Source organism: Adiantum capillus-veneris, chromosome 19, assembly GCF_014529385.1.
Source record: "Adiantum capillus-veneris isolate H3 chromosome 19, ASM1452938v2, whole genome shotgun sequence".
Classification (NCBI taxonomy): Eukaryota; Viridiplantae; Streptophyta; class Polypodiopsida; order Polypodiales; family Pteridaceae; genus Adiantum; species Adiantum capillus-veneris.
In genome coordinates this window covers 36,397,434-36,420,949 of record NC_140949.1, presented here as the reverse complement: position 1 = coordinate 36,420,949, position 23,516 = coordinate 36,397,434, and the positions used below count along the sequence as shown (strand labels likewise).

At 44.7% G+C, this 23,516-nt stretch overlaps 1 protein-coding gene across 2 annotated transcripts in view; it reads right to left on the bottom strand.

The window, feature by feature from the left end:
• LOC147433831 (protein SUPPRESSOR OF GENE SILENCING 3 homolog) overlaps positions 1–11,995 on the bottom strand; it is a 54,769-nt gene extending 42,774 nt beyond the window's left edge. For both annotated transcript variants that reach the window (XM_086489813.1, XM_086489811.1), the window contains exons 1-4: positions 11,840–11,995; positions 10,965–11,723; positions 10,152–10,449; positions 9,841–10,073 (exon numbers count right to left, since the gene is read on the bottom strand). In XM_086489813.1, coding sequence (XP_086345939.1) covers positions 9,847–10,073; positions 10,152–10,449; positions 10,965–11,723; positions 11,840–11,926 — 1,371 coding nt within the window. In that variant the 5' untranslated portion in view covers positions 11,927–11,995 and the 3' untranslated portion in view covers positions 9,841–9,846. The remainder of the gene's footprint in view (positions 1–9,840; positions 10,074–10,151; positions 10,450–10,964; positions 11,724–11,839) is intronic.
• Positions 11,996–23,516: the final 11,521 nt, after the last annotated feature.

Genomic DNA, 23,516 nt, shown 5'->3' with positions numbered 1-23,516 from the left:
TTTGAAATTGAAGGAGGATGATTGGGTGCTCTTACGTTTTGAGAAGGCACGCCTGAGAAAGAAGAAGGGAAAGGAGAGGCTTTTTCCAAAGCTTAGTATGTGATACTACGGACGTTTCCAGATCTCTGAAAAGATCAATGATGTCTCCTTCCGACTGAAACTGCCTGGCACTTGGAGGATTCACAATGCATTCCATGTGAGTCTCTTGAAACCTTTTAAAGGTGATGTGCCTGATGATAGGGAGCCTGATGAGCAACCCAAAATGGAAGAAAACGAGGAGATCCTTGTTCCTGAACAGATTTTGGCACATAAGAACACAAAGAATAAAGGTAAAGTCCGAAGGCCGTTCTTGATTAAGTTCAAGAACTATCCTGCATTGGATGCGAAGTGGATGGAGGAGGAGGACCTAGCAGATACTCCTCAGATTGTGAAACTTTACCTTGAAGCTTTTGGTTTAGCATAGTCTACTCCAAATGGAACCCAGAATTCAGCTTGGCCGGAGATATGGTGCAGTAGGATGCACAAGAGGGGAGTTACTCCGCTCCTTTGTCAACAGATGCCTTGATTTTTGTATACTAAAGTCACTAATGTCTCTTTGAGCTTCAGGGATACTGAGAGCTGACAGTATTCTGCTGTATGACTCTATGAAATGGAATTCCTGAATATGAAACTGCTTTGTTCTTGACTTGTTTGTAAGTGCAGGAACTGATAGACAAAATGACTGCAGCATTTTGGTCTAATTGATTTCGAATAGACATGGTTGCAATAGGGGTTAGTCAATCGGCAATCTGAGAGGTCCCGACTGGATCTAAATGCGATTGCTAGCTACATTGCCGATAAATCATGGTCTAAGATCCGAATGAATGTTGAATGTCATGTGATGTCCTGTGATGTCGAGTGATGTCCGGTGATGTCGTGTGATGTGACTGTCGATTGATACATGTGCTAGATGTGTGTTCCTAGTGCGTAGGTACTAACAGTCAGTGTCTGCTAAGACGGTTTATGGCCTCTGTCTGTTTTGCAGGCGTAATCGAGGGCGATTACAATGCTTTCAAGAGGGGGGTATGTCACAAACGGGTGACGTGGCTGCCTAGTGCACTCACACACACCCCAGGTGCACCCACAGTTGGTTGACTGCTGCGGCCAAAATGCTGACGTGGCATGCTGACGTGGCTGGCCGTACGGTAGCCCGGAAATTACGAAAAGCGGATAAGTGGCTTGCTGTACGGAATCCCCGCGTTTTGGACGCTTTCTCAGGGGCGATGACGTGGCAGTTTGGCTACGCTGGAAGCTTTTGGAATTGCTTTATTTCCTGCATTAAGCAAGAGAGAGAAGCTTTTCTGCTTTACTATAGCTTGGAAGAGAAAAGTTGAAAATTGCTTTATTTTCTTTAAGCTTTTGATTTTCAGCTTTTAGGACAGTTTTTGGGGCTCTGCTTTTGGCATCCCTTGTACCTTTAAATAAGCGGACCAGTGTTGAATCAATTGTGAACTATGAACTGTTTTAAAGTGGTTATTTGGTGTTGTTGCGGTAGATTCTTGACTTGGAGTGTCCAAGTCTGTTACATCTAACACCCCCTCTCAGCACTTGATGTTGGACAAACCGCGTGAAGCCGAAGATGTGGGGCAAATGATGAAGACGTCTGCTACAATGTCCACTGAAGGACAATACTCCGACGAACTCCACGAGTGTAGCAGCAATCTGGGGTGTCCCAACCGCCAAGAAATCTCCATGGTGTAAAGTCGTCACGAGCAATGTATACAGGGTGAAGATACTGCATGAAGGTCCCGAACTGAGTGTGAAAACAACTCCTTGGCGTGAATGAAATGCCAATATACCTGCAAGTGTCCTGCCCAATAATATTTGTGGTGTCTGTAGTCACACCGTCTGGAGAAAATGGGAAGCCCAAGAACTGTCATGAGAATGACCGGAAGCCTGTCAATGCATGAACCTGCAACCCAGTGTGGCCATGTGGCTAAGCTGTGTAAAACTCCAAGAAGGCCAAATGTAGTAATCTGCGTCGTAAACGTCCTCCGAAACAAGAAAAGCCAGACTAAACAATTTGCACTGTAGAAGCTACCGTAAACTACAGTACTCACCGAGAGACCGCACGGACCACCATCGGATGGTATCCTGTCGATAGCTAGGGTGATCCAAGATGAGGGGAAAGTCAAACTCAACAGTCTGCGTTGTGAAGAGCCTTTGAGAAGAGGTGTGGTCAGACTAAGCTATTTGCATTGTACATCTTGTAGAAGTAGGGAAGCTGTCACAAATTGATGACGTGGCATTTTTTCCCAAACACACACCCGCGCGCGTGTGCGTGCTTGCTGTACGGACGCTGACGTGGTAGCAGTATGGATCCCCGCAAATCCTGTTGACATGCTAATGTGGCAGTTCTGTACGACAGGACCGCTTTTTGCGCTGACGGCTCTACGGGATTCCATATTTTGCGTTGATGCTTTTTCTGGGCAGATTTTTGGGATCAGTTGCTTTTGGACAAATTGATTTAAGGGATTATTTGCTTTTGAGTCTAATTGCTTTTGGGGGCTCTACTTTTGGCATCCCTTGTAAGAATAAAAGAGCCCTAAGGGCCTCACTTCTGAGAGCATCTGGACGCAGAGTCTGAGAGCAGAGGACCCTACGGGAGTTGTTCTTTGCTCAAAGATTAATATAAAAAGAAATACCGAAAGGGGCACCAGTCTTTGGGGCCAATCTCCCTTGGCACGGAACTACGTCAAGCCGTGTCGACCAAATTGAACTGTGATTTTAAAGTTGTGAAGTATTTTACATGATTCTCTCTTGTGTCGCAACAAAATCTAGACTTGAGATGCCCAAGTTTGTTACAATGGTATCAGAGCACGGCCGATTTCTCTTCTATAGGGAAATCCGATCCTTTTCTCGCGACACTTATGGATTCCAACAGAAATCAGTCGACTTCATCTGCATCGGGGAATGCGGGAGGAGATCGCGGAGAAGATTCTCATGAGCAGTCAGAAGAGTACGGCCCACCTCGGCCTACTTAGGCTAAGATTGAAGAGATGGAACATCGACAAGTCGTTGACGAGGCAACGAAGCAAATGATCAAATTTGCTAAGGATGCCCAATTTGCAAAATTTTTGACCCTGCAAGCAATGACTGAAGTACATACTCAGTGGCAGAAAACCACCCAGCCACCAATCAAACGGGCGATCAAGAAGCCTTCTACTCCAAGAATATTTACTGAAGAAGAAGTCCATGATGCTGTTGAACTTTGCTCAAGATGAGTGCTCCGAACTGTGCTCAAGGATTCCTTTTACTTATGGAAGGGAGAGCCTTCCGTTCCTTTAGTGAGAGTGCAATGAACATAAACAAAGTGGTGAACACTGTGAATGAAGGTACTAAGACTAAGAGATAGAGAGAAAAGAATACGACACCAAAATGTTGTCAAACCTCCTCCGAAGGCCCCACTCCCTATGGCGCGGTCTACTTATGATTGCACAAATCTCTACAATGTTTTGACTTGCCAACGATGTCGACGATGATGAAATCTGCAAATCTTTATCTGCTGAATTCTGACTCTATGTCATTTGACGATGTCGAAGGCGACGATGCGACGACGACGCGCTGAAAACGCAGATTTCCGGGCTGAAATTGCAAATTGCGCTGGATCTGACCGTGCGGCGAGGATCTGCTGCGGGAAGGTGAGATCTGCGAGGTTCGGGAGTTCTACTGCGAGGTGTGACTGCTGCAAACTGAAAACGCTGGTGATAATGTGGATCTTGTCGCGACGGAACTGCAAAACGCCGGCTGTTATGCTGCTCCAAAAACGCTAGGGCTGATGTGTCTTTTGTTGCAAAAACGCTAATGTTTCTGCTGTATTGCTGTTGCCGGGGCTGATCTGCAATGCAAAAACGCTAGAGGCTCTGCAATGCTGAAAAACGCTAGGCTTGGTTTGTCATGCAAAAACGCTAGGCTTGGTTTGTCATGCAAAAACGCTAGGTCTTGTTTGTTGCAAAACACTAGGGTTCATCTATTGGGGGAAGGTGCCTCTTGAGCAAGTGCTCCTGCTGCCTCTTCTGCTATGGAATGCTAGCGCTAGGTTTGCTTATATATTCACTTAGTCAAATTGCCCTACCCAGTTCCCAACAAAAGTCACTTAAAAATAATAGGCGAAAAATGACAAAAATAGGGAAAATAGGTCTATGCACTGTAAAAATGCTCCTGATGGGTTCTGATGGAAATCTGATGATCATGTTGTGTGCAACCAGAGGATATGCATCTACTCTAAGTACGTACTTGGACATGCACGGTCTGCGAACAGACTCACAAAAGTGCCAGATCACTTCCTGATCTAACTGAACTGAACCCATGTCATGACGTAGCTTGTCCCCGTACACATAGGGTTAAATGTGCACGTGACATCCCCTCCTTTTCAAAGTGAGGTACTGGTACCGAACTGTATGGCGTCGAGGGAGATCGCCAACAGGGTATGGAATCCTAGAAGAGACTCTTCGCTGGCCCACCCTGATGCGTGGGTCATGCGATACTTGAACTTTCATAAAGGTTTGCAAAGCTTGCTTCTTTGGGCCGCGCCGAAAGCGACACAAAGTCATCTATAGCTCCTTCAATGCTTCAACTTCGTCTATAGTCATGCGTCTACCTTCTTCAAGAATCTCCGAGGCTGAAAATTCATGAAACCACTTCCAACACAAAAACATGAACATACCCATTTCATGTAAAGTGACTGGAAAAAATCTCGTCTTCCTTAAAGACTGTGCATACAATGTAGATGAACATATAGAGTCTAGATGAAGTGCCAAACCGTTCATCAAACACATGCAAACAATGAGATCGAATCTTGACTTTCTGATCTAAATCAATCAACTGTGGCAAATCACAATGGAAATGCCGATGCTTAATGCTCGATCTGTTAGGTGCAGCGGAATGAATGTTTGCACTTTGCTCAAGATGAGTGCTCCGAACTGTGCTCAAGGGTTCCTTTTAGTTCTTATGGAAGGGAGAGCCTTCCGTTCTTAATGGAAAGTGCTATGATCACAACAAAGTGAATGGACACTGTGTGTGCAAGTGTATGAGACTGAGAGATAGAGAGAGAAGAGAGATACGACACCAGAGACGTTGTAAAACCCTCCTCCGAAGGCCCCACTCTCGTCGGCGAGACTGGTCTACTTATGATTGCACAATTTGGTACAAATGGTATGCATGAGACTCATGCAAGTCTAGGCTATGTCGACGACTGCAGATGCAAAAACGCTAGGCTGATCTGTTGCAGTCTTGTCGCTGTGGCTATGCAAATGCAAAACGATGGCTGGTCTGCGGTGGTCTGACCCAAAAACGCTAGGCTGTTGCTTGGGAGCAAAAACGCTAGGTCACTTGGGGGTTTTGCGGGGGTTCTACTGAGAAGGTGCCTGTTGAGCATGTGCTCCTGCTGCCTCTTTTGCCAGAAAGTGCTAACTTGGGTTTGCTTATATATTAACTTAGCAAAATTACCCTACCTACTTTTGTTGGAAAGTTACTTAAAAATAATAAGTGAAAATGTCAAAAATAGGGAAAATAGGCTAAATGCATTGGAAAATTCCCCTAACTGATTCTAATGGATTCTAATGGGAATTCTGATGATCATGATGTGTGCAACCAGAGGATATGCATCTATACTAAGTGACTGGGCATGCATGCTAATAGACTCACAAAAGTGCCAGATCACTGCTAATCTAGACTTGACTGGACTGACTAAACCCCGATCATGCTGTAGCTTGTCCACGGACACATAGGGTTGGATGTGTCACGTGACACGATCTTTCTTGTGCTCTTTCGGATATTGTGTCATGCCAAGGAAGAGACATGGAATGTAAATTCCTTGGGTGCAAACATGTCATCTTTTCATGAGTAATCCGAATACATCCGTGCGCATTCATGAGTGAATCGTGTTAATCGTACAATATGTCATGCCTATGAAAAGGGATCACATAAGGACGGTGACTAAAATACAGGAAAGCATCACGAATGAAACACTCGAACAATACGTGTTGACTAATCATTCGAACACATAATACTTCCTCTGGAGGTTCTTTGGACCTAGGCTCGAGAGCCAAGATCGGTTCTTTCTGAGAGGGTTCTTTGGACCTCGACTGAGAGCCAAGATCGGTTCTTCGTGATTGATCGAATATGTAATGAGGTTAGCTTCGCTAGAAAAAGCATCAACTACAACATTATCCTTGTGAACAATCACATCTTTTTCCTGCAAATCATCATGCTTGTGAGAAATCACGTCTTGATCATGCAAATCATCATGCTTATCATTATCATTCAAATCATCATGCAATTCTTCATGTATGTCATGCTTTGGAGAAGACGAGATTGAGAGAGTCTCCTTCTCCTGAAGCCTTTCAATCTTCGCCTGCACATTAGAAATGCGAGGTCTGACTGCTAAAAATTGAAAACGCTGGTGCTACTGTGGATCTTGTCGCGACGGAATTGCAAAACGCTGGCTGTTATGCTACTCCAAAAACGCTAGGGATATGTCTTCTGTTGCAAAAACGCTAGTGTTTCTGTTGTACTGCTGTAGAGCTGGGGCTGATCTGCAATGCAAAAATGAGGGAGGCTCTGCAATGCTGAAAAATGCTAGGCTTGGTTTGTCATGCAAAAACGCTAGGTCTTGTTTGTTGCAAAAAGCTAGGGTTCATCTGTTGGGGTCTTGCTAAGAAGGTGCCTCTTGAGTAAGTGCTCCTGCTGTCTCTTCTACTGTGGAATGCTAGCGCTAGGTTTGCTTATATATTCACTTAGTCAAATTGCCCTACCCAGTTCCCAACAAAAGTCACTTAAAAATAATAAGTGAAAAATGTCAAAAATAGGAAAAATAGGTCTATGCACTGTAAAAATGCTCCTTATGGATTCTGATGGAAATCTGATGATCATGTTGTGTGCAACCAGAGGATATGCATCTAATCTAAGTGCCTGGACATGCACGGTCTGCGAACAGACTCACAAAAGTGCCAGATCACTTCCCAATCTAATTGAATTGAACCCATGTCATGAAGTAGCTTGTCCACGTACACATAGGGTTAGATGTGCACGTGACAAATGCGGTCCAGGCCCAAATCAATCAGCTTTTGGATACAAAGAAGCCGACGGAAAAGCAACTGAAGCAACGTGACAAGGGAACTAATTTCCCCGGTTACTTGGGTCAAAAATCCACTTTTGAAAACGCCAGAAAGCAGAAGAAGCGTGTACGCATCGAAGGATTGCCCAGTTCGACCTCATCTTCTGATAGCTAGGACACCTCATCTTCTTCTGACTCAAGTGATGAGGACAAGAAAGGCAAGAAACGACGGACAGATCACATGTTTTATGCAAAAAGAAACATTTTTACAGAGCCAATCAATATGATTTCCTCGACGACAAGGGCAAAAAGCCCAAAGAATTCAAAGAGCGAGCGAGGACAGGTAGTAAAGTTTGAGCATTTGTGGGTTTCGAGATGCTCCCAAGGTCCAACAGTTTGACATAGCATTTTCTGGAGGCCGCTATACAAAGCACTCCAAGATCAAACAAGCGGCATCTTTTTTGAAAGGCAATGCACAGACATGGTGGTCCACTCTGTTGTTAAGGAAACAAGCGCCGACAAAGTGGTTGAAATTTAAGAAACCCTTTATTTCTTCATGGCTCACACAAGAATACGAACGAGATGTGATTACTGACTGGAACCATGTTCGGATGGTAAAGACAGAATCTTTGGATTCTTATTGTGAAAGATTTTGGGAATTTTTCTACCTGTTTCGTCCTTTAAGATCAAATTTAAGGAGCAGATTGGACGGTTTTGTTGTGGGCTTCCCAAAGAAATTCGAGATTATTGTCTCGAAAGGAAGTCCGAGTCTATACAACAGTTGATGGAACACGCGAAGCGGGGATTTGCTATACATTAGGGTAAATTGAATTACCAATCACATGAACCTTCAACAAGTCATAGCAGAAACAATTGACGAAGAGATAGACGACCTTCACTGACAGAAGACCAAAGAGATGAATATTTCAAAGCAAGGAAGTGTTTCGAATGTGGAGAACAAGGACATATCACTACAAGGGGTGTCCTCGGAGGTAACTTCATCCTCTGTGGAGAACACAAGCCAAGAGGCTGATGTCCACCCAAAAACGCAATTGCAAGGTGATGGAAACGCTGCTGTCCACCAATTTTCAGCGTGCTCGTATGCTCTCGGCATGGTCCGGAGTGGTGCAGAGAGTGTAGAGAGGGAGAGGATGGGGAATCAATGTCACAGCCCTAGGTGGCCTGAAAACAGAGAAAAAACAGCAGGTACCGGGGGCTGAAAACCATGTGAAATGATGGAGAGGATGTGCCCCGGGGCAAGGCACCAAATGCCAAGCCGGGTTGAGTAGGCAAGATCCATGGTTGAAAAGCTGAGCGCTGCCCCCCTGCTGCAAAAACGCTGCAGCTGTCCAAAAACGCCAGATCTGGCCAAAAACACAAGTAGAGGGAGGGCTGTTTCGGCGACGAAAATGCCATAATCTCTCCCAGAAGTGTAGCGCTGGCAGCCAAAAGCAAAAAACGCTGGCCTGATCTGCAAAAACGCATGTGGAGGGGGGTCCTCCACGATGAAAAACTCCAAATTTCATCGCTTGAGCCTTGCCTAGCTTTTTGTAAAACGCTGGCAGATTTTCAGAAAAACTCTGATTGTGCTGATCCCTTGGGAGGAAACCTGATGCGGATGGTGACACGCCCCTTACCATGAAGAGCATGAAGTTGCTGATACCATGTGAGAGTGCGCGTGTACGGAAGAGAGAGAGAGAGACACAAAACGCCAGAGATGAGGAAAGGGGGCGATCAGTCCCCCCACTTACTACCAGAGCAAGAGACCCGTCACCCAATACAATCGTATGTCAGACTATGACTGTGGGTACCCCTGGGTACCCCCCTGGCCCCATATATAGGTGCCCAAGGGGAGGTAGGGCAATACATGGGAAAACCCTACAACCCAGCATAAAATGATATAAGCTCTTCCTTCCGTGATACGGTCTCGTAAGGGTGACTTATGGCACGTCTGATTTGACCACTTTAATGTTAACGCTCTTTGGCAAGCCTTTCGAAGCGAAAATTGATGGTTTACCTGATGTTGAGGGTAAACAAAGACAACGCAATTTGTGTGTTTGTGAAGACAGCATAGAGAGGCTTTTTCAAAGCACTCTTAAAAACGAGCTTTGCTGGTTTTGGAGTTGGTTCACATCGATCTATGTGGATCAATGCAAACTTCATCCCCTAGCAGAGCTTTGGATCTTATGCTGCTTGTAGATGACTTCAAGATTTCCTTTGGGTGTAAGGTCAAAATGAGACATTTTTTATTCTTCAAGAATTTGCATATAGTATTGCAAAAAGAAACAAGAAAGGAATTGAATACTATTCATGCGAACAAGGCCAGTGAGTTTGCTTCCAATGCTTTCATGAGTTTTTGTGGACAAGGACATCAAGCGTGAGCTTGCAGATCCTGGCCTCCTTCAGAAAATAGCAGTTGTGAATAGGATTGTTGTTGAGATGAACAGGACGATGCTTGAGCATCATGAGCTACCTAGGTCATTGTGGGCAGAGGCAGTAGCCATGGCTGTTCACAGCTTCCACCATACTCCTACGACTTCATTATCATGTGGTGGAAGCAGCATGGACGTGATTGACCTTTTAAATACAGCACATTATCAAAATTCCATGTTGGAGTGACTATCATATTTGCAAAAGCAAAACCTTCAGATGTTTCCTAAAATCATCATTGATCAATGGTGGTGTACACCTCTATGTATGTCACCAGAATAACAGAAAGTGAAATCACTAAACTATGTTAATACCTTTCTTCAAGATCTTGACACTATCTTCTGAACATTGTATGCCTCTTCCTCTGTAAGTTCCAAATTTCTATGAAGTTTAACTAGAGCTTTTTCAAGACATCTGTTGTGTTCCTCTTCTTGCTGAAGCTGGGATTTCAACAAACTGTTCTCCAGTTTAGCCTCACACATTTCAACCAATGGCTGGATGATCACTTCTTTATAGCTCTTCATGCTCCACACAATCTTTTTCTTACCTAAATATCATGAAACACAGTTCCTGTAATACAAAAAGCGAACACAAAACTAAGAAATTGGATACTGAAAGAACTTACTTGCATCACAGGTGTCAAAGAACATCATGTCTTCCTCTGTTGCCATATATGCATACATCGCTTCGTCGCAACAAGAATGTACCTTTATAGCTACATGCTCAAACTGCTTCCTTCCTTTTCCTGAGCGTTTGAAGCTCTTCACGAGGTTTTTGGCATGCATGTAACCAACTGGTGAATCTAAAAAAACAAGGAGGCTTATCAAGCCAAGATTATCTTCACCATCATATGCATGCCTCACTCGTTTTGGGCTAAAGTCCTTGAAGACCTCCAAAAAGTGTTTCGTTTCCAATCTCACCCTCTGCAGCCACAAACCAGGATGTTAATTCTTCACTGAGAACTTCAGAACAAGATGAGAAGATCATCACTAGCACTTCCATAAGTAATGACCTGATGTACTGGTCTATTTTGTTTGAAAATAAGTCCAACACTTGCGTTTGAAGAAAGATAGAATCCTGGGATATGTTGAGTTGGACAGATTTCTAACACACTAGTTTAAAACCTCAAAGGACAGTTTTAGAAGCCAATTATGATAAGTAACATTAATTGTGCAGCGGCCATTAAGAGAACACTAATATCACGAGAAGATCCTACGACGTCGAAAGATTCACGATCCACATTCCATTATCCTTTAATGCCAAAATCTCTCTGGATTATTACATTATTAGCCATTGAAGTGATCAACCTTGAACACTAAGTAAACAAGAAGCTTGTGTATGCATCATGACAAAGTAACTGGACCTTCTGCATAAATAGAAGTTTTTTCTTTTCTTGAGAGGGTTTGGGTTTTCAAATGAGGCGAAAGAAGGTTAACACCTTTTGATGCATCTCCAGCTTAACTCCAGCAGCCCTTATTAGAACCATCGGAGGCCAAACAATAAGAGGGTCTATTAACTTCTGATCTCCAATTGAGTGCCGTTGTCTGTAAATTGGCTTCCCACTGTAGGCCCCCATTGTTTTGTCATAATTTGTCAAGTCCTCCAATATAACTGCAAATTGTTTGTGAAGCTTCACCCTTCGTTTTGTATAATTTTTCGCATGAGCAATGAGTGGTTTCAAACCTTTGTAAAGATCAGTTTCTCCGAGTCCACTTCCTCTGCAGGCAGGACAGTAAAAGAAGTTGCTTTCGTATCCATCCTCTGTTTTGGCAACATCTGCCAGTGCCATAAAGAAGGGGCGAAGCCATTTGCTCTGTTTTTGTCTTTCTAGACTTTCGATGCTTGCATCAGTGTCAGAGCCTCCATTTGTAACCCAGTCATTGTCCAAATCTACATCTGAGCATTCGCTGTCGGTGTCATTCCTCAGATGATCGAAAGGTGAGAGTGGCTCCCCTACCTGCGACATTACAGGAACAGAACACTGGAGGCCTTCCCAAGAAGAATACTCTGTTTTATACAAAGATGTGGAAAATGGCAAACACTCTGCTGCCTTGCTCTGTCCTTCTTCTACATTACCTGCTGCTCGCACACACCCTTCCCAATGAGAGTCCCATGCGGAACACGAAGAATACTCTGTTTCTCTACTCTGTTCTTCTTCTACATTGTCTGATAAATGCCCATGTCTTTCACTGCCTTCCTGCATTTTTTAGTGTTTACAATAAGCTTCAGGATGACCCAACAATGCTATAAACTCCATGGCGCTCTCTCTCTCTCTCTCTCTCTCTCTCTCTCTCTCTCTCTCTCTCAACTTACAAGAACAGGAGCACTGCACAAATCATCCTTCTCAGAGACGCTGCGTTCGTGCGTGAGAGTGTCAGCCATGCCAAGCACATCACCCATTCTACTCTCACGGTGAAATTTTAAACGTTTGAATGAAAGGTGACAGGTCCTAATGGTTTTGGGCTGCGAGATTGCAAGGTCGTACAAATTTATGAAAGCCTTAGGGCGTTTACACACTAATGGGCACTGCCTCACGTTCAATTTGGGGTGGGCGGGTGAGCTTTACACACCTGCCTGCCCAACCTCAAGAAACAATAAAATAAAAGCTGCAAATTGCAACAGTTGGTGCGTAGGCTATTGGTTGCGTCAGAGTCTTCCTACTGACGCGACGTGAGCTCCACCCCCGCCCATCGATGGACAGGGGAGCTTGGCTGTTCCTTGTCTTGGGCACTCCACTTTTTGCGCATCAAATTCGACGTTGCCACCTGGAATCCACGCAAGCATGCCCAAACTTGGGCATGACCCGAGGTCGAGAGAGAGAGAGAGAGAGAGAGCTCGTGTTGCTTGCTCATGCTGCCTACACTGACTTGCTCGATTGTGCCTCCTCATAGCCCACGTTCAGAACGGCTTGCTCGCCTACCACTTTGCGTCGTCCCCCCACCCGGCCCCCTCATACACACCCAAACAATTATACCAGGTGGCAGGGCTGCACCCTGCAGAGCATGACAGAGCATGACGCAAGGCCGAGAGAGAGAGAGAGAAGAGAGAAGAGAGAGAGAGAGGAAAAAGCCTGAGAGATCCGTAGTCATTTACTTTCCTTGGAAGTTGGAACTCTTGGGACTCGGGAGTTTCTATTTCAATTGAGACCAAGAACGTATGGAAGTGCGCTTCTCAATCTTTGTCATCATCAGAGCGTATTTGCGTGTAGCTGCAATAACTATCTTCTATTCCTTTCAACCAATCAAAAAATGTGCATTTTTTTAAAAACAGCCTCACCTTTTTTATTAGAAAAAAGACACGGAATCCAATGGACCTGTCCTCTCAAGAGCCACTCAAAACTATGTAGGTTATTTTTTATTTCTCACATTTATTTTTAAAATACATGTGACATTTTTCCCTTTAAAAAAAGGCAAACCACCACTATGGCCTTAGCCCTTTGGGCAGGCCAAAAAGAAAGGTCAATTTTCAGACCCGCCAACGGGCGCCACCATAAGCCCGCTGCCCGGACACCCCCACAACCCAATACCTTTTTAGCGTCAAATGCGGAGAGGGCTTGAACACGCTACCCCACCCAAAAGAGGACAACCTAGAGGCCCAATCACGTTTCATGTTAAAGCTACCTCGATTTTAAACTGTATCGTCGTCCATGGGCAGTGTGAACTAGACGAGAGTAAGGAAGGGGAAGCAGCGCTTGGGCTCGTCAACAGTCTGAACACGCCCTAACTATCAAAACATTGGATGATCTTATGAGAGTGTCACTTACCAATTCAAAGGAAAAGAGGTAAATTGTGGTATGGAAAAATGTTAAGAGCCGGTTGATAACCAAACAAGACATAAATATGGATTTTGAGCGTTAGGAAGAAAGTGATAAAATCACGACGCTGATCCTTGGGAGGGTTATGTTGTGTGCGCTTTGCAGAAGACATGCATCCTGGACAATAAAAGGGAGAGAATCATCTTCAAGCATCAGTTTGCAGGAGACATGCATCCACCACAAACGAAAGAAAGATAATCACCTTCAAGCATGTCTTTGTTTGTACATAGTGTCAGTGATTAAAGAAACTCGGTGTTTCACGGGATTCTTGACCTCTTTTTTTTTTTTTTTTTTTTTGGGGGGGGGGGGGGGGGGGGGGGGGGGGGGGGGGGGAGAGATAGAACCTCTAGCAAAAAGGTCGGCATACAATTAGCGGAGCTTACTAAAGGCAATCAAATGACTGAAAGTGGGTTCAAACCACCATAACATCCCCAAGATAGACTTAGTGCATAGACATGCCCCTTTCGTTGGCCATTCTAGCTACAAAAAGAGCAACAAGCGTGGTAGATCAAAACCACCTTGCATATGTATACGGCTGAGATAATCATCAGTGAGTAATTTCCACTCGATTAGTGACGTCTGCACAATCAAAGAAGGATCAAACGCATGGCAAGTTTAATGAATGTAGAGGCAAGTATGAAAACTACCCATCAGACTATTGCTACTTACATGGACAATGATTGAATGCATTAGCCATGTCAACACATGCTCTTATGTCGTTAAGAGTTCTCTGCAATAAACAGTGCACAGAGAGGCTCTAGGCGAGAGGGAGAGGGGAGAAAGTAAAGCCGCATGCAAGCTCTTCATATTTCCCCCAATGTCATCTACCTACTTCCCGTCAGGCTGATGGCCATGGCTTGCATAAGATTTCACGTCATTGTTGTAATAGAGGAAGCAGCTTGCCAGGGCTGGGGTGTGAGCTAAAAATCCTGCAACCAAAAATGAATACAAGAGGCACACGCAGAATCTGCAGGCACTTGAAGGTTACAATGATGCTTTGCATTCCACAATATGTCATAATGCAAGCATATGAAGGTGAAGACTTTCCATTGTCCAAACTCCCTGTAGTCAGCATATAACAAAGGCAACAGGATTCTCTCAATTTGGCATCTCTCTCTCTCTCTCTCTCTCTCTCTCTCTCTCTCTCTCTCTCTCTCTCTCTCTCTCTCTCTCTCTCTCTCTCTCTCTCTCTCTCTCTCTCTCACACACACACACACACACACACACACACACAAAATTCCTCTTCTTCCATTACATTACATCAAAGGCCATATAAAACCAATTGTACACCAGATTCATGGTACATGTCTATAGCTATAAGATCTTCCTGATCTTGATCAAGAGGCGAGACCAAGGGAGACAATAGCTACTAAAGGTAGAAGTATCAAAAACTGCAGAGTTATGAGCTAACCGAATGAATAGCATCCATATTCTCACCAAAAGAATGCATAAAGTCAAACCTGCATCAGGATGCGAAAAAGTACCAAAAGTAACATTAAATTTTGTAAGCATGACTTGCCATGCATTCCTATAGCAATTGTGCAAACATTTCTACCAATAATGTTCTACAGGATAGGACTAGAAGAGGTGTTTAGTAGACTCAAGTTTATGACATTGTTGGCATCGGCCATCCATGATAATTTTCCTCTACAACAATTCTCCAAGAGGCATTCCCCTAGTCAAAACCCTCCACAAAATCACTGTGTGTCTAAAACAGCATTGAAGAGACCAAGTACCAGCAAGTTTGGCAGTAGTCCACCATTCACTTAACATGTATAACAGCATTAGGAAGCAAAGCAAGATAAATTTTTTTGGTAAACAGAAGCCACTAGTTTGCTTCAAAGGTAGGAAGTGACCAATCGCGAAGTCTATCCTCAGCATTCAAATTACATGGGAATTGTATATCCAAGAGACACACCCCCAACTTTTCCCAAGCAAGAATGTCCCCTTTTTTAAAAGGGAAAGGGCTTGCTTGCCAATAACCAAACTTGGGGGTGTTTTAAAGACATAGCTCCAAAATACATTTTCCAAGGCTCAAGGAGTTACCTGGACCTCTACCTACCTTTCCATTCAAGTTTAGATAGTGCAACTTTCCAAGAGCCAACAACAAACAAACCAATAATATCACAACCAGACTTAATCGTAGCGGCAGTAAATAGCTTATCCCATACATATAGGTGCCATTGACCATAAAAGTAAACAATGGCAATCTCAAGAACGTCCTAAATGATATCAACCCTTCTAGCCTCCACATGTTTAGATTGATCAAGGACTCCCAGCTCGCCTTGATTCATGGGAGATTGAATATATTGCCAAGCTAACAAGCAAAATGGGAAGAACCCCAACAGAATTTTTAAATAAAAGAATGAAACTGATTGATTGTCGCGTGCAACCAAGACAAAAGGGGAAGATCATACATGATATAAGGATGCAAAATTGATTGCACTAGCTTTAACCTTACATGTAGGGGGCATTCATTGGAATGCCAATAGGCAATCTTGTCAAGGACTCGAGTGTGGACCCATTCAGTAAGTGTTCATGAGATACATCAACCCCCATAGGGTAGACAAGATGTCTAAAGACAACACCCTGAGGGATTCTTTTACCTCTTCAAATCAGGGGTCAAAGTTATCAACTGAGATATTTACAAGTTGACACTTATCTAGATTAAGAGACAAACGAGTTGTAAGAGCAAATATCAAAACATAGAACATACATTTGCTAATATTCACATTATCAACTTGGACAAAGGTAGATGTATCGTCAGCAAATCCAAGAGCAACCAAATGATGTTGAGCAATAGTAAGACCGTTCAATTTTCCCAATCTGGCTAGCAATTCCAGAAAGCGAAAGAGGGGATGGGTGGCAATAGCAAAGGGAAGGGGACTGAGTGGACAACCCTGCCTTACAGGTCTGCATATTTTGAGAGGAGCAGACACTTACTATTCCCCAAAAGGACTAAGACCAAAGCCAAGCTTCAACATGACTAACACTACAAAGTCCCATTGCAAAGAATCAAAAGCCTTTGCAAAATGCAACTGAAGCAAGGCAAGCCTTTGTTTTTTCTTCCTGGCTACTATCATGCCAAGCATTATTGTAAGAATTTTATCGTATATAGATCTTCCTTCTATGAAGCCAGATTGTGCCTTGTGAACATGCTTACTAAGAACAGGGGTGAGTCTCAAAGCAATAGCCTTTGCAAGTATTCTATAAAGAATACCCATCATTTCTATTGGCCTTTAGTGATTCAAAGAAGAGAGAAACAGTTGTTTAGGTATAAATTTTATAGTTTCTTGTTTAAGATTGGGATGCATGTAATGATCCATCCAAATATTATTAAGCAACTCTTTAACTAGATCCTTGAGATGTTCCCAGTAAGCCAGTACAAACTCATTTGAAAGCTCGCATATGCCACAAGTCTTGTCATTAGGAAGTTTTGACAAAGCTTAATGCAATTCTTGCTTGTCAAATGATCGATCAAGTCTTTCAATGATGATAGGATCCACACATATTCCCCAACATCCAACATGAGATCAATAGCCTTGTATCATTCCCTAGAAGGATTTAATAAATTTTCATAATAACATACACATTCTTGCATAATCTCTATTGGAGTATTAATAATCTCCCCATTTTTTGTACAAAGCAAGGATATACATTCCCTCGCATGATTTTGTATGAGGCTGGCATTAAAAGCTTTCAAAGTCCCCAAAGTATCTCGAAGCTCCTTTTGCCTACATAAAAATATGGCTCTTTTAGCCATTTTAATATCAAAAGTGGACAGACTTGCCTTGCATCAATTAAGCTTGCCAAATTTTGATAAGTCAAACGTTGCACAGTCTAATGCAAGAGAGCCTCAATAGTATCACAAGTAAACCTTGACTTCTTGCTTATCCTTATTAGCGATAACTTTACCCATAGATTTATTACATTGTTGCATTCCAATATGTACGTGATTCCAAGCATCATTAGGAGTAAGGGTATGGTCTGCCTTGATTTTCTCAACTAAAGAAACCACTTCATATTAAAAATTGGGATGATGAAACAAGGTATTGTTGATCATTAGGGGCCTGGCATAACCAACTCCATCCATACTAAAACCAGCATCAGACAAAGTTAGGAGCAAAGAAAAATGATTAGACAAAGTAGTTTGCATAGTAGCAGCACGAGGCAACCACTAAGACTGTAGAAAATAAAATCTATCAAGCCGAGACCAAGACGATAAGTGAGGTAACGAGTGAAATATAAACCCAAGCTTAGTAGGGTGCCCAATAGACTGTGCGGCATCCACAAGACCAGCTGAGATAACAAAGTGATCCTAAATATCCCTTTTTGACGAAGAAATAATTGAAGCAAAAGACATAGTATCAGAGGATTGCAAACCATATTAAAGTCCCCTCCAATGAGCCCTTGCAACAAGGGTAAAGAAGAGGCCCAATCCCACAATATGCTTCTTGATCTGAGGTTATTATCGACACATAAATTAAGGAAAGTGAGAGGACCCCAAGGAGAATCTATCAAGAAAAGGGATCCCCTACCTGAGAGATGATCTGCAAGCCATTGGGCATAAAGAGAGGCCTTAATCTCAAGGTAAACACTCCAGAATGAACATTGGAGCTACCCTCGTAAAAACAACAATACCCTTCATAAGACATATTTTTACCTTCTCTGTGATGCATTTTATGCTCTTGAGCAAATCATACATCAAGATTCTGGGACAACAACCATCTACAATAGCAAGAGTACTTGGTGAGGGCATATCTTCCAAAAGGAATCCATAGTAATTTTGTGCAGTATATGTTGGAATTAGGGATGCAAGAAAACACACACAGCTTGGAGAAAACAACGGAAGCTCAAGGCACACAACAGAGAGTGTATATCTTATTGTGCAATGGAAAGATTAGATAGCCCTAGAGTGATGGGCGTATATACAATGCACCCGGGGGGGGGGGGAAGCCTCCTAGTAAGAGAAAAAATGCCCCGGCGGTCCTAAGTGTGTTCACACACATCACTGCCACATGTATATGGTCACAAATCCCCCCTGGGAGTGATGCGGTGAACGAGAACTGGCACCTAGTAGAGGGAAGTGCCATGCCCTGTGAAGACATGATCAGTCCACAAAGGGGAGTAAGCCCAGAGATTTGCGAAAAGCTTCTAACTTCTCACGAGACAATGCCTTTGCAAAAAAATCCGCAAGTTTTTCTTGTGTTGGCACATAAGCCAAGTCGATCTCTCCTGCTGAGAGGCTCTCCCTGACATAGTGGTAATGCACCTCAATGTGCTTTGTACGAGCATGAAAAATTGGGTTCCTTGCAACTGCCAATGCCCTCTGGCTGTCAGTGTAGATAGTATTGGCAGTGTCTTGTCCAGCACCCAAATCAGTCTCATAAGGCGTCTGAGCCATACACACTCAACCGTAGTTGTGAAGATTGCCCTGTACTCAGCCTCACAACAAGTGGAACTTGCCACAGTTGGTTTGAGCGTGGATAATGTGTCGTGCTCTCTACAGTGGGTGGTCCTCAGTGCAATGTGTGTGACAATCTCACTCAAACAGACTGAAAAGAAAGGAAACAATAGACATCAACTGAGCTCACAAAGACACAACAACAGACCAGAACATATGACTCGACTATCTCAAAGAACTGATACAAAATCTGGCGTGGCAGCACACTCAGCTCCAGCCCGGGACTCACAGGTACAATGGGGGTGTCGAGGCTCAGATGTGCCGGGATGGTGAAGATGTGCTCTGTGTATAGACTCACTCCAGACGACTACGTCCAGATCAGATGTGAAGAAGATGATGATCCTGACCCAACAACTACTACTCACATGTACCACCATAAAGAGTCACCCACGGCTCATAAATGTCAGCCATGTGGTGACCTGGCCACGTGTCCACTAGACCAGTCCGTATCTCTGCTGCCACGTGTCATTGCCCAGCCCAGAGAGTCTGTCCAGTGTGAACCAGCCTAGACCAACTGTACTAATTGTGTGTCCTGTGAAAGTGACACAAGACCGCTCATCGTCCCGGTGAGAGGAATACTGAAAAAACTGTGAAAAAAAAACCACTAGTACTACATCCGTATATCTTTCGTGAATTAGGTGCTAGGCCCAACCATGACCTTACATGCCTCAAAAAGTGGAGTTAAAAACACTGCACTGCTTGCAAATGCCTTAAGCCTTTGAATAGGCAGGAACCCAATATGATTGCATAGTCGAAGAATCCCAATTAGCAAAACAGGATGAGGCTCCACTGCAAAGAGATATGCTCAATTTGGATCCAACACATCTTTATCGTCCCTAACCATAGTGAGAGGAAAATGACCTGGTCCATACTTGCATATGGATCTTGCACTCGTCTCGAAAAGAGGGATGATCATAATCTCGAGTAACTCCACAAATAAGGTGAAGCTCCATCGTGATGACAGAACAAAAAGCATTTACAGCAACACAGCAAATAAGGTGAAGCTCCATCGTGATGACAGAACGAAAAGCATTAACAGCCAACAAAATGGCAACCAAGTGAATGCTTGAAAGCCACAAGGAAACAGCCAAAAGTCTCTGCTCTGATCGGATTACAAAAAAGTTGCTCTCCCCTTTTGTTTGTTGACCATCTCCAACTTACCCAAATCAAATATTTCATGCAGACAAGTTGGGAGTGAGGGTGAGTTGGGGGGGGGGGGGGGGGGGGAACTAGATAGGGGCGAGAGGGGAAAGGGTAGGGGCGAGGGGGTCTAGATAGGGGCGAGTGGTGGAAGGGGGTGGGTAGGGGCGAGGGGAAGGGAGGGGGTGGGTAGTGGCGAGAGAGGAAAGGGTAGGGGTGAGGGGGTCTAGATAGGGGCGAGTGGTGGAAGGGGGTGGGTAGGGGCGAGGGGGGGCTGGTTAGGGGCGAGGGGAAGGGAGGGGGAGCTGGTTAGGGGCGAGGGCAAGGGAGGGGTGGGTAGGGCGAGGGGAAAGTGGGTAGGGGCAAGGGCAAGGGCAAGGGCAAGGGAGGGGGTGGGTAGGGGCGAGGGGTGGGTAGGGGGTGTGAGGGGCGAGGGCAAGGGACTAGGGGCGAGGGTGAGTGGGCATGGGGACTAGGGGCGAGGGGAAAAAGGGTAGGGGGACAAGGGGGTGTGGGGGGAAGGGTAGGGTGTAAGGGATAGGGGGTAGATGGGGGCGAGAGAGTGTGAGGGGGTGGCAGATAGCAATTATCAAACTCCAATGCAAAATATGACGGGAGAGTTCGTGTTCCATTACAGACAAATTCCTTGGCCCACTGGCTGAAAAATGAGATACTACAGAGCGCGGCAGTTGATGGAGAGCATGAGGAGGTGCCATGAGAAAGACAACTATCATGAGCAGGGAATTCATCCAGCAGGACGTGCTGTGTGAAGGGAGTTCGCTAGACCCAGAGGAGAGCTTTGTTCTGGTCGGAGAAGCAGACACCACTGAGGCTGATGTTTGAAGGGGGGTGAACTCCTGTAGAGGGGATTTCTTTCCGCTTCTATGATTCTTCATAGGGTCACCAAATTCAAAGCTTTCCACCAAGGGCGCATCAGGAGTATTCTCTGTGACCTGCAACCTTTGAGCTGGCTCAGGTGGCTCATTAGGTTTAGTTAATGTGGAAACATTGGAAGAGGGTGTGCCTTCATGCAAAGAGTGAATAGAGACTCCATAACAAGGCATAGATTTGGTAGCATTCAACCACTCCAATAGATCCTCATCTGACCCGTCAGGTGGAGTAGGCTATTCATGTTTAGGGGTGGTTTTCATCTACAAAGAAACTTGCTGCACCACGGGATCCATACCTCCTTCTAAGAGAATGTGTTGCATCGGGGAGCTAGAAGTACATATCCACATTGCGTCGTTTCCCCAATCATGGAGTGCTTTACTGTGTCGTAGCCATGGTCTTCCAATGAGCAGGGGAAATCCGCCCTCAACCTGGGGAAGACGAACCACCACAAAATCCAAGTTAAAAGTAAAGTCTTGTACCTGTTGAGGCACTTTGTCCACTATGCCCACTGGGTAGACTGTCCGCTGGTCGGCCAATGTAACTGTAAAGGGAGCAGGGCGAGTAGGCTATAGACCTAGAGCTATCATAGTGAACTCAGGCATCAGGTTGATGCCAGATCCACCATCCACTATCACTCCTGAGAATTTCCGACCCAGCACGGACACTGTCAGGCGAGGGCTTCTATAATCATTGAGTGGAGCAACGGGATTGGATATCATATAGAACTCTGATGGTCGCACTGGGAGGTGCCTGCCACTATGACTTACTTCGGTGTAAAGTGACTGAATAACAGTAAGGGTGTCACTTCAAAAATTCACATCTAGTCGCAGCATGTCATAGAGGGACACTTGTTGGAAAGTGTTCTTCAAGACTGTCTCTACTGTAAGCTTTTCTTGTTCTACCAGTGGTTTCTCTGGTACCTTGATCTTTTGTAGATCCGAAACTACTTCCAAAAAAGCTTCATCAATATCGGAGAGCAAAGATTTGGATTCCTTCATGGCACTGGGAGATGGCTTGTTAACAGCAGAAGGCAGGGTATCCACTGGTGTGAGAATGTGTGGGGGAGTTGAACTTGCTCGAATGCTAAGACCGAGAGTGGCTCTCTAGGCCCGGGTGAGGACGTCCAATGGCTCCTCTACCAACTGTGGCGGCTTATTTTGAGGGGTAACCACGTGGGTAGAATGGGGTGACTGAGAAACGGTGCTAACTGCTATCAAATTGACCTTGGGAAAGGCAAACTCATTCTGGCTTTGACTTGGGTTCGAAGCCATGGATGCACGAATTTTCGGGCAATCCTTACTGTAGCGATCGTTCCTTTCGGATCAGTGACAGCAGGGAGGGGACCCTTCCGGCAGAGGGCATTTGCTTTGGTAATGACCATATTCCCTGCATCTGTAACACAAAATGGGCCGATTCAACGGGCGAGTTGAAGGGCGAGGTGGAGGCATAGAAGTTTTGAGGTGACGAGGGAGCATGGGTATGATAAAAGCTCTGAGACGGAAAAGTACTTGGCATACCATAGGAGGGGCTTTCAGCAAAGGTGGCATATGTGGATGGCCAGAGGGAGAAACCATGTTGGATGCAGGTGTTGGCCCTTGTTGTAGAGTAGGACCAAGACTTTGTTGTATTTGTCGCAATCCCTTGAGGTAGTAACAGTCCTTGTCCTCACGTCCAGACTTCTCACAAAAGTGGCAGTAAACCCGAAGGGGGCATTCCTGTGGAGGGTGCCCTGGAGAGCGACATGAGCTACACCAAACCATAGACTTAGTCTCCTGTTGAGACTTGAGCTCTTCTAGCTCACACTTGATCTATTACAATGCCTTGTGATGTGGAGGCTTCTCTTGTCTAAGAGAGAAGGACGTCTCCTCTTGAAGAGCTCGTTGTATTTTTAGGGCTTCCAGTTCCCTACGTAAAGAAGTTAAAGGATCAGAAGGACTTTCCAAAAATACTGAGGGGGTCTCTACCTGAGGAGAGTTGGTGAACAGCTTCCTAGCTCCCTCTATCCTAGTAGCAGCCACGACAAACTCCTCCAGAGTGGCGTCAGGTCGAAGACACTCTCGGAGTTTTTGCTGAGAAGTTTTGGGAAGAGCCTTCTCCACCCACTTCTTAACCATAAATTCCCCTGGCTGTTGAGGAAGCTTGGCAACCAAAGACTTGGTTTTAGTCATAAGCTCTGCAAAAGTCTCCTCTGGCTGGAGCACCATGTTGGCCAACTCATCCAAAATCTTCTCTTGGTAGTCACCTGGCCTAAATGCTGCACAGAACTGTTGTCTTAAGGCTGCCCAAGTTGAAAAATGGTTTTCTGCAAACTGGCTGTACCATTTGTCTGCTAAGCCATCCAAGGTAGATGGAAAGAGTACCAAATAAGCATCCTCTCTATTAAGACCACGACCCCTACAGAGAGATACAAACCTCCTTGCATGGTCGTCAGCATCTTCTAAAGAGAGTCCTTTGAAGGTGGGGAACTTGATGTTCACCTTGGCCAAAACACTTGCCAAAGCCTCCATGGCCCCTTGCTGAGCGTGTTGCTCAATAGCATGTTGTAGTAGAATAGGAGAGAGATTTATTGGAGAAGGTGATCTGGAAGATGTGGAACCTGATGAAGGAATGGGTGATGTATGTGGAGGTATGGGTGATGAGGTTGATGGACTTCTACTAGGTACCAAAGGTCATCTTCTGTT